The 14,915-nt window shown below is 34.2% G+C and overlaps 1 protein-coding gene across 1 annotated transcript in view; it reads right to left on the reverse strand.

Annotated features, from left to right (window-relative positions):
• DIAPH2 (diaphanous related formin 2) overlaps positions 1 to 14,915 on the reverse strand; it is a 796,567-nt gene that overhangs the window by 382,180 nt on the left and 399,472 nt on the right. The window contains exon 23 of the mRNA XM_079124055.1: positions 1,004 to 1,133. Within this exon, the coding sequence (XP_078980181.1) occupies positions 1,004 to 1,133 (130 nt within the window). The remainder of the gene's footprint in view (positions 1 to 1,003; positions 1,134 to 14,915) is intronic.

Genomic DNA, 14,915 nt, shown 5'->3' on the forward strand with positions numbered 1-14,915 from the left:
TGGTGCTGAGATTCGAACACAGGGCCTCACACGTGCTAAGCAAGCGCTCTACCAGTGAGCCACAACCCCAGCCACACGTGTCTTATTTAAAAGGCAAAATGTATAATCTCATCCTCAGAAAATGTTTCCTTGATACAACCTCCTTTTACTTTTTAACCTCTTACAAGAGTAAATAGTACAGACAAGGCTAATTACCTCAAATTAAAATCTTAGAAGCATTCTTACTTTCCCTATTCTGTTCTTCACGGGTGCCAAGTACTGCCCTTTCTTTCCCCTGAACTGATGCCTTGCTCCCTGCAACATCAAGCTAAGACTCATTAGCCTGTCACTGAAGTCTCTGAGACTTACTGCTCCAGCCTTATTGTCAACTATTTCTTTCACTTGATCTAAAACAATCTACTACCGTGCCTTGCTCATATTGTTTTGTCTTTAAAAAGCAAGCCCCTTTCCAGGCCTTTAAAACTCTATCCTCATATTTTACCTCCTGGCCTCTTCCATAAAAATTTCTCTAATCTAAACATTCAAAAGTACTCTCTTCCCAATTTCAACTACAGGATATTATCTTTACGTGTACCTTTCTCACATTCAGCATTGTTCTGTGGGGGATTTGTACATATGTGTATATGCACATATTTTTTTCCTCAATGTTAAAATTTTAAATATATTCAAGGAACAATGGTTTTACAATCATTTTCAATCACTAAAAGGTACTATACTACATACAACAGAACATACCCTTAAGTGTTTATCAAATTAAAGAATGAACATATTGTCTGACCAGAGATATGAAGACCTCAATAATCCAGTACTGTTAAAAAAGGAAGACAAAAACAGTCTATTAAAATGCACAATGCTATCAAATATAGGCCAACAAAAACTATCCTCCTGCATTTCTTGTGTCAGTGAACAAAAATACTTTTATAATTAATGTTTATAGAGTCTTTAATGTTAACATTTAATATGTAGACCAAGAATAGTTTCAAAGCAGTTACAAATCAATTACCTTTGCTTGCACTTTCTACATGCTCCAGTTCTTCAGGAAATTTCAGGATGTCTCGGTATTTTTCCTCACAAATTTCAGCAATAAAATGTAAAAGGGTTGTTTTTTGATCTGCTGATTTAGTATCTCTAATCTGGAAGGAAACAACAAGCAACATTTAAGTAATTATTTTTTAGTAATTTAAATGGACATTTTAAAGTGGAACGAATGAATGAGTGAATTCAATTTGTTATAACTCATTGAAAAAAAAAAAAACTCTGGGGCAGATTGTTAATGGGGTCTAGTGGCAAAGATGTGGAATTTAAAACAAGCATCAAATTATAAAAGCAAGAAATAAGAGCAACAAATGTGCCAAATTAAACCTTAATATATATTTTTTTAAAAGTCTTAATCATTATGGCAAATGAACTATTATTTTCATGAGAGAAGAGCATTCAGTATTTATAGTAATAGTCCAAGTTAATATGTGTTTATGTTACCAGCATTCTGTTCATTGCTTGACTACAAAAATATATTCTTGAAAGCTGGATTCATTTGTGAAATTGTATTTATTTCTAGTCATCATTGATGTAAATGAATTTAAGAGTAAGCACATTTTACCTTCCTTTACTTGCATGGACCATCAGAAAATAATTTTTGAGGCTGCTCTTTCCAGAATTATAAAAAGACACTAATCACATGGTTGTGATAATATGAAATATTTTGAGTGTCTGCTTACATGTTGTATTTCTTTTTCAGAGACATGAGGTTAAACATGCCACAGTCAGAATAATAAAAAATCTTTAAAGTATAGGACTATATGAGTGTGGGTGTGTATCATGAGAATCTAGTGTTTTCTTTAATGTAACTCTTAGACTATGCAGTAGATGAAATCAGGGATTTGCTTAGAAACAAAACATATACAGCATAAACTATCACATTTTCTCATTCTATTGGACGTTTTAATTTATAATTCTTAGATGATGCATTTGTCCATTGATGTTCGTACTGATTCCAGGTTTTTAGCTTTAAGGATTACTCAGTTAAGATAAATGAGTATTCTTCAGAAACAGGTTTATGAAAAGGCTGCAGAGGATATTTAGATAATTACAGAGTAAGTTAATCCTCATTGTTTTAGTGACTAAGAAAACGAACATAGCACTTAATAAATCAAGCCCATACTGAATCTGTTTTGTCCTACAGATTTTAATAACTGTTTACATGCAGATGATGTGAAAATTTTAAAAAGAAATATTAATCTCAAGGCTACAAATATACAAATGGTCACAGGATTCATAATTTTGATATTTCAAATAGTCATAATATTTCTTTAAGAATTTCTAGGATTACCTTATCCCATGAAGGTAAAATGTTTAAAATTTGGCATTATCACACTGATCCACTAAATACTTTTTTTGGGTAGTGTTGGGGATTGAACCCAGGGCCTTGTGCATGTTAGGTAAGCACTCTACCAACTGAGCTATATCCCCAACCCCTGATCCACTAAATACTTTTAAATACTCGAAGATAGAATGACACAATGCAAGGACAAGCTATAAAAACAAAAAGCAACACAAATCTCAAAGGCAATTTGTATTAAGAAAGGCCAGCAGCTCTTGAGAAATCAATGGGCGGGGGGAGGGCTCTCCTTCCTAAGAAAAGGATTTTATTTGGGATTACTATGATATATTTTTATAAAATGCATCATTTTCAGAGTACGTTGGACATTTCAAATTATAAGGAAATTAACATTTTCTTTTCTTCTTAAGAAATTAGCTAATTTCCTTCATAAAACCTAAAATCCTAAAAACATGAGGAACTTAAGGAAATTCATGTACATCTTCCAAAAGGCAGGAAACTGAACTATGTTTTATGAATGTCGTTGAGAATAAAACAAAAATAACTAACAAATGAAGAACAAAATATAAAACAATAGTATAAACCCACCAGGGTTTTTAGGACACTAAATTTACAAGTACATTATGGTTTTTAAAAACTGTACGTAACTAACACTGGAAACACGGAAATAAACACATGGCATTGTGCTCATATGTCAATTTTATGGGTGATAGTCTTTGTTTTTTTCTTTTTCATGGGTATTACCACTTTGCATTAAAATTTAGCTTCTGGCATATATTCATAAAGGGTTTAATTTTCAGAAAAATTTTAATTAAATATTCAGTATCAGTGTCATTAACAAATTAATTTCTTATGAAACTTAGTAGAGTCAATGGTCACATTTTAAAAAGATAAATGAAGTATAATATTTCAGTTAAGTAAATATCTTAGTATCTGATGAAATCAGAAAGGCTCACACAGAGTACGTATGTGCTTCTGTGGAATCATAATATTCCCTCCAAAGTGCAGGCAAACAAGGCCAAGCACCTGTGTGGTCAAGCTGAGAAGCATCTTTTTTGGTCTGGATGACAGACTGCTTAATTTGTATTGCAATTTTTATGTTTAAAAAAAAAATCCACAGTCAAAATTTTAATGTTTCAAATGGGAAGCGAATCATGACAAATAAGATAATACTTTAAAACTTTCTCTATGTGTATGACCCTTAGACCAATTATTTAAAAATAAATACATAATATTGAAATATAATGAGAAAGAATTTTTCCTTAGTGAAGTACATTTACTTTTTGTTATCATGTCTTCTGTCTCTCTTACCTAGTCTATAGCATTCAGATATTAGCTTTTGTCTCTCCCAGGCCCTATTGTGTTGTTCAATGTCAGCACAGAAGGCAACTACAAAGATTCATTTTCATCAATTCTACTAGTTAGTGACATTTACCCAATAATTTGCTATTGCAAGTGTACTAGCTGGATATAAACATCTCTTGGGACAGAGCAAAAGTTAATTCAATCTGAGTAGGTATAAAATCACTTCCAAAATGTTTGGGGTAGTTTATTAGGAAATAAAATTGATTACCATTTGATATCTGATTAACTTGAAATCATGTTAAAACTTTACAGTAACATCAAATATCCAAACAATGCTTGCCCACATTGCCTAAGTCTTAGTGAAGACTATACAGTAAACATTTCAAGGTTTGTTCTAACCAGAAGCAAAGTTCCTTTCTTTCTTTCAATGTTAGGCAGGCCATAAGACTAAAGATGCACAAGGATGAACAGAATAGCCACTCTATAATTCTCTGTCTTGTATATATTTTCCAACAAGAACACACACAGTAGTTTCAGAAATTAAACATTTTTGAAAAAGCAAAAAACAACTTTATATTATTTTAACCAATGACTGACCCACAAATGATAATAATGACAAGAGTGAGTTACTGTATTAACTGACAAAGTGCCACCAGTTAATAAACAGAGGTTTTAACTGTAATCACTTGACCAATAAATGTTACCCATAAAGATTAATAACTGAATTTAAATTAATTATATCTATCTGATCTTTAATAACTTTCTGCAATGATACATGAATACAAAATACCTTTAATAGAACAATACCTATTTCTCTAGCTAATTCCAATCATTTCTCTTTTTTAAAGGAATGTGAGTGTTGTATGACCAAAAGATAAAATCTATCTTTTCCATATTTAAATACATTACTACAACTTGTGTCTTGCAGATAGCAAAATATCTGAATAACTAATTGACCCTTACAAGATTTCTTTTTTCCAAATGCCTTATTCAAGTTTGAAAATCATCAGTCTTGACAAGATTCTAAAATCTGCTGTTGGAGTACATAGAAACCAGCACGCAGCCAGACAGTCCAAGACAACATTTTAATGATCTACGTCAGTCACACTCAATCTTTCTGTGAAGGACCCCTCCTGTAGGTAATTTTCCCTTCAGCTAAGATTTAAGCCTATTTCTTCTTGCTTTGTCCACAGTAGGAACTGAAAATAACTGGTCACTATCCTCTGTATAACAACCTCTCACAGAGTGGATGTACGCTTCTGTCTGGTCCTGATCTCTAAACTGAACCAAGTAAGTGCAGTTACTCCATATAGACACTAGTCTTCAACTGTTTAAATTTTTTCACAGTGATTAGGATTTATCCAAAATTTCCATTGCAGAGCCTGCTGTCATCTACTGGAAAAGCAGGCAAACTTCTTGGTTTGACAAATAAAACCCATTATAAGTTGGTATGTTTTTCTAACCTGCTTCCTGCTGCTTTCAGTCCGATTTCAACTCCCTAAACACACCAGACAGTTTCATATCGCTGTGGTTTTTGCACAGTAGTTTTATCTAAATCTCCTCTCCTCTTTTTTTCTTTTTTCCTATCAGCCAGGTAAATAACTTACTCATAGTTGAAGACTACTGAACGATCACATCATTTCTGTAGACTTCTCTATCTTACAAGTGACTTAGGACTTTTTAGGTCATGTTCTATACTGTAAACATTTCAACGTGGTAGTTTCTTGCACTCAATATGAGCTCTTTCAAGGGTAAAGATCCTGTTTTAGTTATAAATATATATATATATATATATTTTATCTACAGTAGCTAGGAGAATGCTAGAACCTATCAGGCAGTCAATAAACATGTCTGAAAGAAGACCTCTTGAGTGTGGTATAAAGCAATACTTTTAAATTTAACTCTACTCTTGTTTTTATGTATACACACATGTTGACTACAGAGGCCAAACTTCTCCAAGACACCATATATGCTAAGGATTAGGTGGAAGTGAATGCTAGAATAAAGTTTTAATTTTTCCCACTGTGAGCTGGAGACTATGCTGAACACTAGGGATAAGAGATAAATAACAATTCATAGTATACCTTTAAAGCTTCCAGTCCAGAATTTAGTGGAAGTTATAAAATTATATAGAAAAGACATGATGTAAGGGTAATTTGGAGACAAATGTCAAGGACTGGTATAATTAAAATGATAACTAGAACAGGTGCACAAAAAGGCAAAGACAAATTTGAGAGACAATGTGGGAAAAAAAAAAAAAAAAACCAGGATTTTGTCAATGAATAATGGGACGAGAAAAAGGGAAAAAGCAGACTCCAAAAGTTTTAAAGACATGGTGATTAAAAGAAGTATTATGTCCACAACAAGGAAAATGATAATGATAAAGTAAGCTGGCTTTAGGAAGGAGATGTCAGAAATATTTTAAACAGAGGTCTCAGCTATGTGGAGACACTCTCTTGAGAAGATGGTCATAAACATTCTATTCCTTCTGCTTCATTGTACCCAATATGACTTAACTTTGCTATGGTTCTTAAACATACATACAGCCATCTCACTCCCTTCTTTAAAAAAATCAATGGTTCTCCATGACTCATATAATACTAAATTTGCTGTTCACAATAATTATTGAGCACAGATTTTGTATTCAGTCAGAACCAACTTTGAACCTTGACTCACCATTTCCTAGTTGTATGATGCTGGGCTTGTAATAAAATGAATCATAAAACAGGCATTAAATAAGTACCCATGCTCACAGACATGTTAATAGAATTCATTAAGGATTCTACAGGTGGTGGCGTACTACTGTAATCCTAGGAGCTTGGGAGGCTGAGGCAGGAGGATCTCCAGTTCAAAGCCAGCCTCGCCAACTTAGTGAGGCCCTAATTAGTGAGAACCTGGCTCAAAACAAAATATTAATACAAAGGGCTGGGAAAGTGGCTCAGTGGTTAAGCACCACTGGGTTCAATCTTTGGTATCAAAAAAAAAAAAAGGTAATATATTATCATGGCCATGATCATTATCCTTATTCGAAGCTACAAAAGCCTACCTTAGCTTCCCATCTTCACATAGAGTAAATTACCATCAAGTAAGTCCCTCTATGGTGTGGCCCCCTATTACCAGTATGATTTCATGTCTGGTTATATCACTCTCCCACTCCCTCACCTCTGCTTTGGCTATGCTGGACACAACTAAAGGGTTTTTTATTGTTGTTGTTGTTGTTTTCATTTGGTTTTATTTTTTATTTTGGTCTGTCCTGTTCACTTTTATCTATTTAGCATCTAGAACAATAGCACTCAATATGTATTTGTAGGTTGCAAAACTGGGTAAAGATTTCTACCAATTCATCAACTCCGAAGTCCCTTCTCTCTTCACCAGGAGGTAGCATCTTTATTCCTCCTTTAAAGGGGAGGGGAACCAGCATTTGTTACCCATCTACCAGGTGCCTATGTGCCAGGCACTTTGATAAGTAACACTTTTGTTTTACATTCTCAAAGCAATTCAGCCAGTTAGTTATTAATATGGTCATTTTACAGGTAAGACAGAGCACATGAAGAGTTTAACCTAACTCACACCACTAATAAGGGTTAGTGTCATAACCTAGTGTGGTTGATTATGCACACTGGGTATTTAATGCATAACTACAGAACTGAATTAAGATTCATGGGTTATGAAGAGGGGAAGGATCATTCAAGAATAACAGGGTTACTAGTAAGGAGCCTTTCCCAACTTCCCTGAATAGAATGAATAAATTGTTTTTGATGTTCCAAAGTGGTTTATATATATTCTAGTTATAGCATTTATCTATGACATATAATTTTGTTTAGACAATCAGTACCATCTACCAGATTGTGATCTCCATAAAAATGAGGACTATTATCATTTTTTCCAGTAATGTTGAATGAATAAATATTATAGACAAGCCAAAGATGATTAGAACTAATTTGATGATTAGAGAAATCTTTGGTGACCTTCAAGCATTGTTTCAGTGCAATGCAAAGGACACAAAATTAAAAGGAATGGGTAGCCAGAGAGAGGAGGTAACATGTAAGGATAATTTATTCAAAATATTGACTGTGGATAATAACTGGATAATAGAGGGGGCAGCAGAGCCAGCAGCTGGAAAATGGTGAGGCTAGTGACAAAAGTTATTATAATTATCATCTTGAATAAGTTCAGCATAATTAGGCCTGAGGGGAATAAGCACTGGAAGAAATAAGAATGAACAATCAAGAATTCATGGGCACTGACTACTTCATTGGTTCTCAAACTGTGATCCCTGAACCAGGAGTTTCAGCCTCACCTGGGAACTTGTTAGAAATACAAATTTGGGGATCTGGGCTCAAATCAAGTGAATCAGAAACTCTGAGGCTGTGGTCTCACAATTTGTATTTTCACATATTGGGAGAAAATCTGAGAGCCACCAAACTTGAAAGAAATTTCCAGGTGATACAGTGCTTAGGAATTATCTACAGCTTTCCAGGGTACTATCACAATTACTTTTAAAAATAACAAGTTGAATTGTCAACATGCTGTCAAAGCTTGGAGTCAATTTACAACTGGAGAATTGTGTAGCAATTTGTGGTTTCTGAAGGACAGAATTGCTCTGAATGTTCTTGATTCATTCATATAAGAAATGAGACTGATTTATATCATAATTTAACATTTACTAATGCAAGAGTAGATGAGCCAAACAGCATGCCCCATGCTGTGAAGATTTCAGATACATTGTTCATAAGTCTTCTAAACTCTCTCTCATCCTTCACCTAAAAGGGTATTAAAATACACTTAAATGACTCTGCAGTGAGTCTTGTTGCAGCAGAGTGATGGACTAGATAAAATGGCATATCATCCATGCCTTCCAAGCTAACCCGGGCTGCAAATTTGCTTCTTATTGGCAAATCTAAATTATTGTACAGATATTTACCCAGGGATTCTGAATGAGAATACCAAATTTTATGTTGCAGAAACAGGGTTCAGTGCTTACCATCAAAGTTCTTGTACTGTTAATGCATTTCCCATGTCTGAATTTCAGTTCCACTGCACTGACAATCTTAAAAGGCTAGTACCTTGACCCCTACAGTAATCAGTTCACTTACATGAAATTAGACCACAGTGTGCATATGTGCATCCCCGTCCTTAACAGAGGCAATATGCTGGTACTGCATTACCAGTGTCAGCATTCCCATTCAGGGTTGGAGGCCAAGTGTGAGGATGTGGCTCAGTTCATGTGTTATAACAGGAACAAAACAGTGGGTCTTATTCCACTGCCCAAAAGTAATCTTACACCTTAACTGTAAAGTAGTACAGAGAAGGATCAAAATGAGTATGAGCAAATATTCACTCAACTTCACAAAATGACTTCTCTTCTAGAAAGAAGAAGAAATGCATGGGAGGAGCACCAGATCTTGCACAAGTTGTTGTAAAATCCATATTGATCTGAAACAAAAACTGATTTGCACAAAAAGAATAGAATAATGAAATGGTATCACTTAAGGAAACGTTTCTGGACACATTTAAACAGATCTATTATTAAAGTTTATTAAAATATTAAGGTGAGAAAATATCCCATGTCTACACACTATATCAGGAAGAAGCCCTTTCAGATCTCCCCCTATCACCCGATATTTACAGAAAAGGTCACATGGATCTCAACAAACCTAACAGGTCCCATACTCAGAAAAACCCAGAATTACCTCAACCCTTTGTATCAAGGAAACAGTCCTAACATATAACAACACATCACAATACACTTTAATATTGAACTGTCCTTGAAAAGAAACAAGATACTGAAATGCAGTGAAGGAATTTGGTTGAACCATTGAAATAAAACCATCAATCAATACAAACAGATAACTCAACTTTCTTTTAGTAAAAATCTTCATAATCATGGCTTCCTTTCCCCCTATTATGTTTGTATATTCATGGAACAGTTAATATTTAAGCAATCATGAATGCTCCAGTGCATATATCAAAACAACTAGTACTGCTTGCCAGTCTTGATACAGCACATGAATTCTAATGTTAGTCTCCTTTATTTAAACAAAATGAAGTTCCGTGCTTTCTGCCAAGGGTTGTTTACAAATTATTGCTTTCTTCAACACCACCACACATTGCAATAACATTGAGAAAGATAATGTACTTTTAAGGATTGCAATTACCATAAAGACATTAGCTCTGTAGCTATGACCAGACAGGTTTAATACATACTTTCCTGGCTTTATTTCTAAATCTGTCACCAAAAATGCCTTTTTTGGGATCCTACATGACCAGGACTGACGCTAATTCAACCAAATGTAATTTATGTTGGAAAAATGTCTTAAATTCTTTATGTAGGCCTGACTGTCCCTTTTTTACACTCTTGATTTTGGTATTATAATGGTATTACCAACACAAAGGGAACAGATGATATCAATTGTATAAAAAGTCAAGCAATTTAAGAGTTTTACACTTGTTAGCTTAATTTATGGTAGCAATCTGTGAAAGGAGAGTTTAAACTTGAAACCATGACAACATTAAATGGAATAAGGATTCATCTCAATTGCCACCTTCAGGCCCAGCAGGGCATGTGAGATGTTAGTTCCTCAGAGAAGACAAATACTGCTTTCCTTCCCTTGCTGCTCCACCTCTCAGAATTTTCCTTTCTAAACCTACTTACTCAAGGAGAACACGCTGCAAGTGCATTAGCCTAAAGTAGCTGTGACCAGTAGCAAATCAACAAGTATTTGTACTCATGTTTGGAGAGGCCAGAATAAATTAATGAAATATGTCTATACTTAACAAAGAAAAGTTGGTCTGCTACTTTCAAATGCTTTCAGTTAATCAACCTGTCTATATTAGGATTACCAAATAGAATCTCTTCTGAGAATAGATTTAATAAAAATCAAATTATTTTAAATTGGTATCGATATAGTTTATAAGCAAGAATATCTCTTGGGTGTTTAATGGTTTCTTCTCAGATATGGTTTAAACAATTAGCTAAAACATTCAACTTTTATTATAATGAGCATTTACTTAAAACTGTTCGCTGGGAATGGTGGTGCATGCCTGTAATCCCAGATACTTGGGAGGCTAAGACAGAAGGATCTTGAGTTCGAGGCCAGTCTGGGCAATATAATATAAGGAGACCCCCTCCAACAATCTCAAAAAAATAAAGGAAATAACAAAATTGTTTGTATGAGTTTTCAGAGTGGGTGAAATAAGTTTATTGTTGTTGTTTTCTCCATACAAAGTTCCAAAGATAATCACTCCACCAAAAGGTACATAGGAATGATTTCATTTATATATATATGTAAATATATATAATATACACAAGTGTATATTATATATATATACATACACACAAATATCTATACACATATCTATGTATATCTTATAAATAAATGGCATTTGAAGGCTGAACATTAGTGTAAGAGCAACTTGGATGGTCTAAGGCACATTGTTTGGAAAGCATAACTAGAATCCAGCATTAAGAAGTTAGGAGTTTTTTAACTATGTTGATGCTAGTAGTTACATTAACTCATTAATTTCCACTGCTATGTAGTATTTTACCATATAACTAATTTTAGTTATATTCTCCTGTTGAAATTTTTCCTTAAAGGCTTTTCACTTTCTTTTAGCATGGAAATCATTATTTCTGATATTATTACAGATAATCCTAGTGTGAACACCCTTTCACACTGTAGTAAAATACACCAAAAATTTAGGATTTTAACAATTTTAAGTGTACAGCTCAGTGGCATTAAGGACATTCACACTGCTGTACAGTCATCACCACTGCCTACCTCCAGAACTTTTTATCATCCCTAACAGAAACTGTCCCCATTAAACACAAACACTTCATCCGCCTCTCCCTTTAATGCTTGGCAACCACTACTCTACTTTCTGTCTCCATGAATTTGACTATTCTAGGTACCCCTCAGATAAGTAGAATCACACAATATCTGTCCTTCCGTGTCTGGTTTATTTTGCTTAGTAGAAGGTCTTCAAGGTTCACATGTGCATGTACCAGAATTTCATTCTTTGATTTATATTTTGATGGTGCTGGGGATGAACCCAGGGCCTCTCATATGTTAAGCAGATGCTCTGCCACTGAACAACATCTCTCCAGCCCCTACAATGTCTTTCTTCTTTAAGGTGGAATACTATATTATTATATATATGCACTATTATATATAGGCACTATATATGCTTTGTATGTTCATTCATCTATCAATGGACATTTGAGTTGCTTCCAACTTTTCACTATTAAGGACAATGCTGCTCTGAATTCTGGTGTGCAATCATCTGAGTTCCTGCTTTCAATTCTTCTATGTGTATACACAGAAGTAAAACTGATGAATCATATAGTAATTCTGTGCTTAATTTTGTGGTAACTGCCATAATGTTTCCCATTTTACATTCTTAACAGTAGCATAGAAGGATCTGTTTCTCCAAATCCTTGCAACACTTATTCAGTGGTTTTGTTTTGATAACAGTCATTTTAATACATACAAAGTAGTAGTTCATTGTGCTTTTGTGTTTTTCTGATGCTTAGTGATGTTGAACCTCTTTTCATGTGTTTATACCTTCTTGGAGAAACATCTACTCAAACAGTTCTTTGCCTGTTTTTGAAATGTGTTGCTTGTTTCCTGTTATCGAGTCATAGGAGTTCTTGATATATTCTAGATATTAACTCCTTACTGGATACTTAATTCACAAATTTGTTCTCCAATTCTGTGTGTTGTCTTTTTACTTTGTTGATGTGACATTTGATAGTGTGATCATTCTTAAACATGTCTCCAGAGTCCTTATGTAGGATATCTAGTGTATTGTTCCTTCAAAATTTCTAGACAGTACCAAATTGTCTTCTAAAATACATGCACCAAGTTGCAATCTTACCAGCAGTTCACTTTGTTCCTCATCTTTACCCTGACTTCACTGAATTTAATCATATAAATGAAAATGATTCAAACACTTTGGAAAACAGTATCTTCTAAAATGAAACCTATACTTTCCATATGGCCCAACCTTCTACTCCTAGCTAATTGCTCAAGATAAAAGAATTTATGTGATGGGCATGAATGTTCATAGGATCTTCATGTATTGTAGCTTAAAATTAGAAGCAATTCAAATGTGCATCAACTGATTAACAGAAAAACAAAAGGTGATATGCTCAAAAATGGAATACTGCTTAGCAATAAAAGTGAACTACTAGTATGTGCCACAACATTAAACTAAGTGAAACTCCTACGTGACTCCATCATATGATATCCTAGAAGGTAGCAAAATTTCAAAATAGAGTAAGTACATGCCCAGAGCTGGAAGCAAGAGATCAACTACACAGCTGTATGAGAAAACTATATTGGTTGACTGCAGTGTAGATTCCAAAAGTGTATAAAACTGCCAAACTTTACCAAACCATATACCTAAATGAGCAAATTTTATTTTATACCAATTATACCTTAAATTATAATGTAAGAAACTTGGTTAGATTCAAGCTCTATTAACCATGAGCATATTTGACTTCAGATAAAATAGCAATACAAAAAGCCAACAAAAGTCCTAAGGAGATGCTTTAAGATATCAATGAACAACCTGGCCTTTATCATATACTTCAATAAAGCTGAAATTTGGAAGCAAAAAGGGATCGGAGAGGGCCAGGCTGTGATTGATGAAAAATCCTTGGAATTTAGCATCTACATGTTTCCCCCAAATCTTGAATGTAGCTTATAATACTTTATTCTCCTCAGCACAAATTTCCAAGTATTCTTTTTTAAATATATGTATCTACCTACTTGCTTGAATTTGAAGATTTGAGCTCCTTTCTTAAAACAATATGCCTTCACACAGCTTATGTTCTTTTCCTTTCCAAAGAGGTAGAGCAGCTTTACATTGTGGAATATCAAGTCCTTTATTGTCTTGTAGTTATTTAGTCAGTGTTTATGAATTTATTTTTCATGTGTGTTATTAATATAAAATCCATTCCCCTTTCCTCACACACACTACCCGGTGTTCTACCCTGTCTCTTGCTTTAGTATTACAAAGTTCTTTATCAAGCAACTAGCTCATAAGCAACCCAAGGGCTGGAGATATAGGTTTTATTTCTCTCCATCTCTGCAAAACATCTAGCACTTTGTTCCACAGAGAGTAAAGTCTCAATAAATATGATCAACTAGCTGCCTAAGTACTAACTAAAAAGCATTTAAATGAATATAAATAATTCTTAGATTACCCAAAATTACCACAGAGTTTTATGTTCCCATTAACTGCCACTTTATGAACCACCTTCCATGGTCATTGGTTCTCCTTGTTAAGACTGCACAATGCCTGCAGTAGGACACTTCATTTGACATGAAAATCAGTTTGCAAAAAGATTGGTCACAGTAGCCATGGATCTGTTGTTGGTGTTGCTTATTTGTATTTGTATTTTTTTTAATTTGTGGTGCTGGGGATCGAACCCAGGGCCGTGTATATACCAAGCAAGCGATCTGTCACTGAGCTACATCCTCAGCCCTGCAGCCATGTGTTTTCAACAACAGTTTCATACAGGGTTGAAATCCCCTTTGAACAGAGCTTTCAGAGAATAAAAAGGCATTTGTTTTCAAACTTACTAATTATATTCACTAAATGCTGTTCATGTTGTCAACTTTCCCCCACTGTGAGAATTACAAAATCAGTCATAAGATTAAACTCAGAAAATGACTACAGCAATTCACAGAATACTAAGCCAGCTGGGTTCATTTAAATCCTCTATGGAAACAGTCTTTGTGGTGAACCAAGTAGTCCCACAGTTAGTGCCATCATTTTTTGTCTGCTCCAGTACTGACAACATTTATTGCCACTTCTGATATGAGGGGGACTCATCATAAATATCCCCCAAATTTTGTAAACTAGAGAATTATTCATCTCTGCCAGCTTTACTACTCAGAACAGCTTACTACCTCCATCATTGTTTAGTTACAATGAATTCAACAAGTATAATTATGGCACAGTATTAACTTGACTGTTTTCTTTTGTATTATTGTATGAGGATGTAAGTTTTGACAAAAAAAAGAATGAAAATATCGATATATTCTTGTTCACTGTTTCCTTTAAATACATCTGTATTGAATGAATCAAAACAGCCATTCCTGAGTCCTCTCCATCCTTCACTCTAGTTCTGCATACAAATATATGTAATTGGCTTTTTAATACTTATTATTGGTAGAATCTAAGGAAAATGATTTGGTAACTCTTATTTTGCATTTTTCAATTCTATCTACAAGTTTGTTAATTTATGTACAAGAACAAACAT

This window comes from Sciurus vulgaris, assembly GCF_902686455.1.
Source record: "Sciurus vulgaris genome assembly, chromosome: X".
NCBI classification, from domain to species: Eukaryota; Metazoa; Chordata; class Mammalia; order Rodentia; family Sciuridae; genus Sciurus; species Sciurus vulgaris.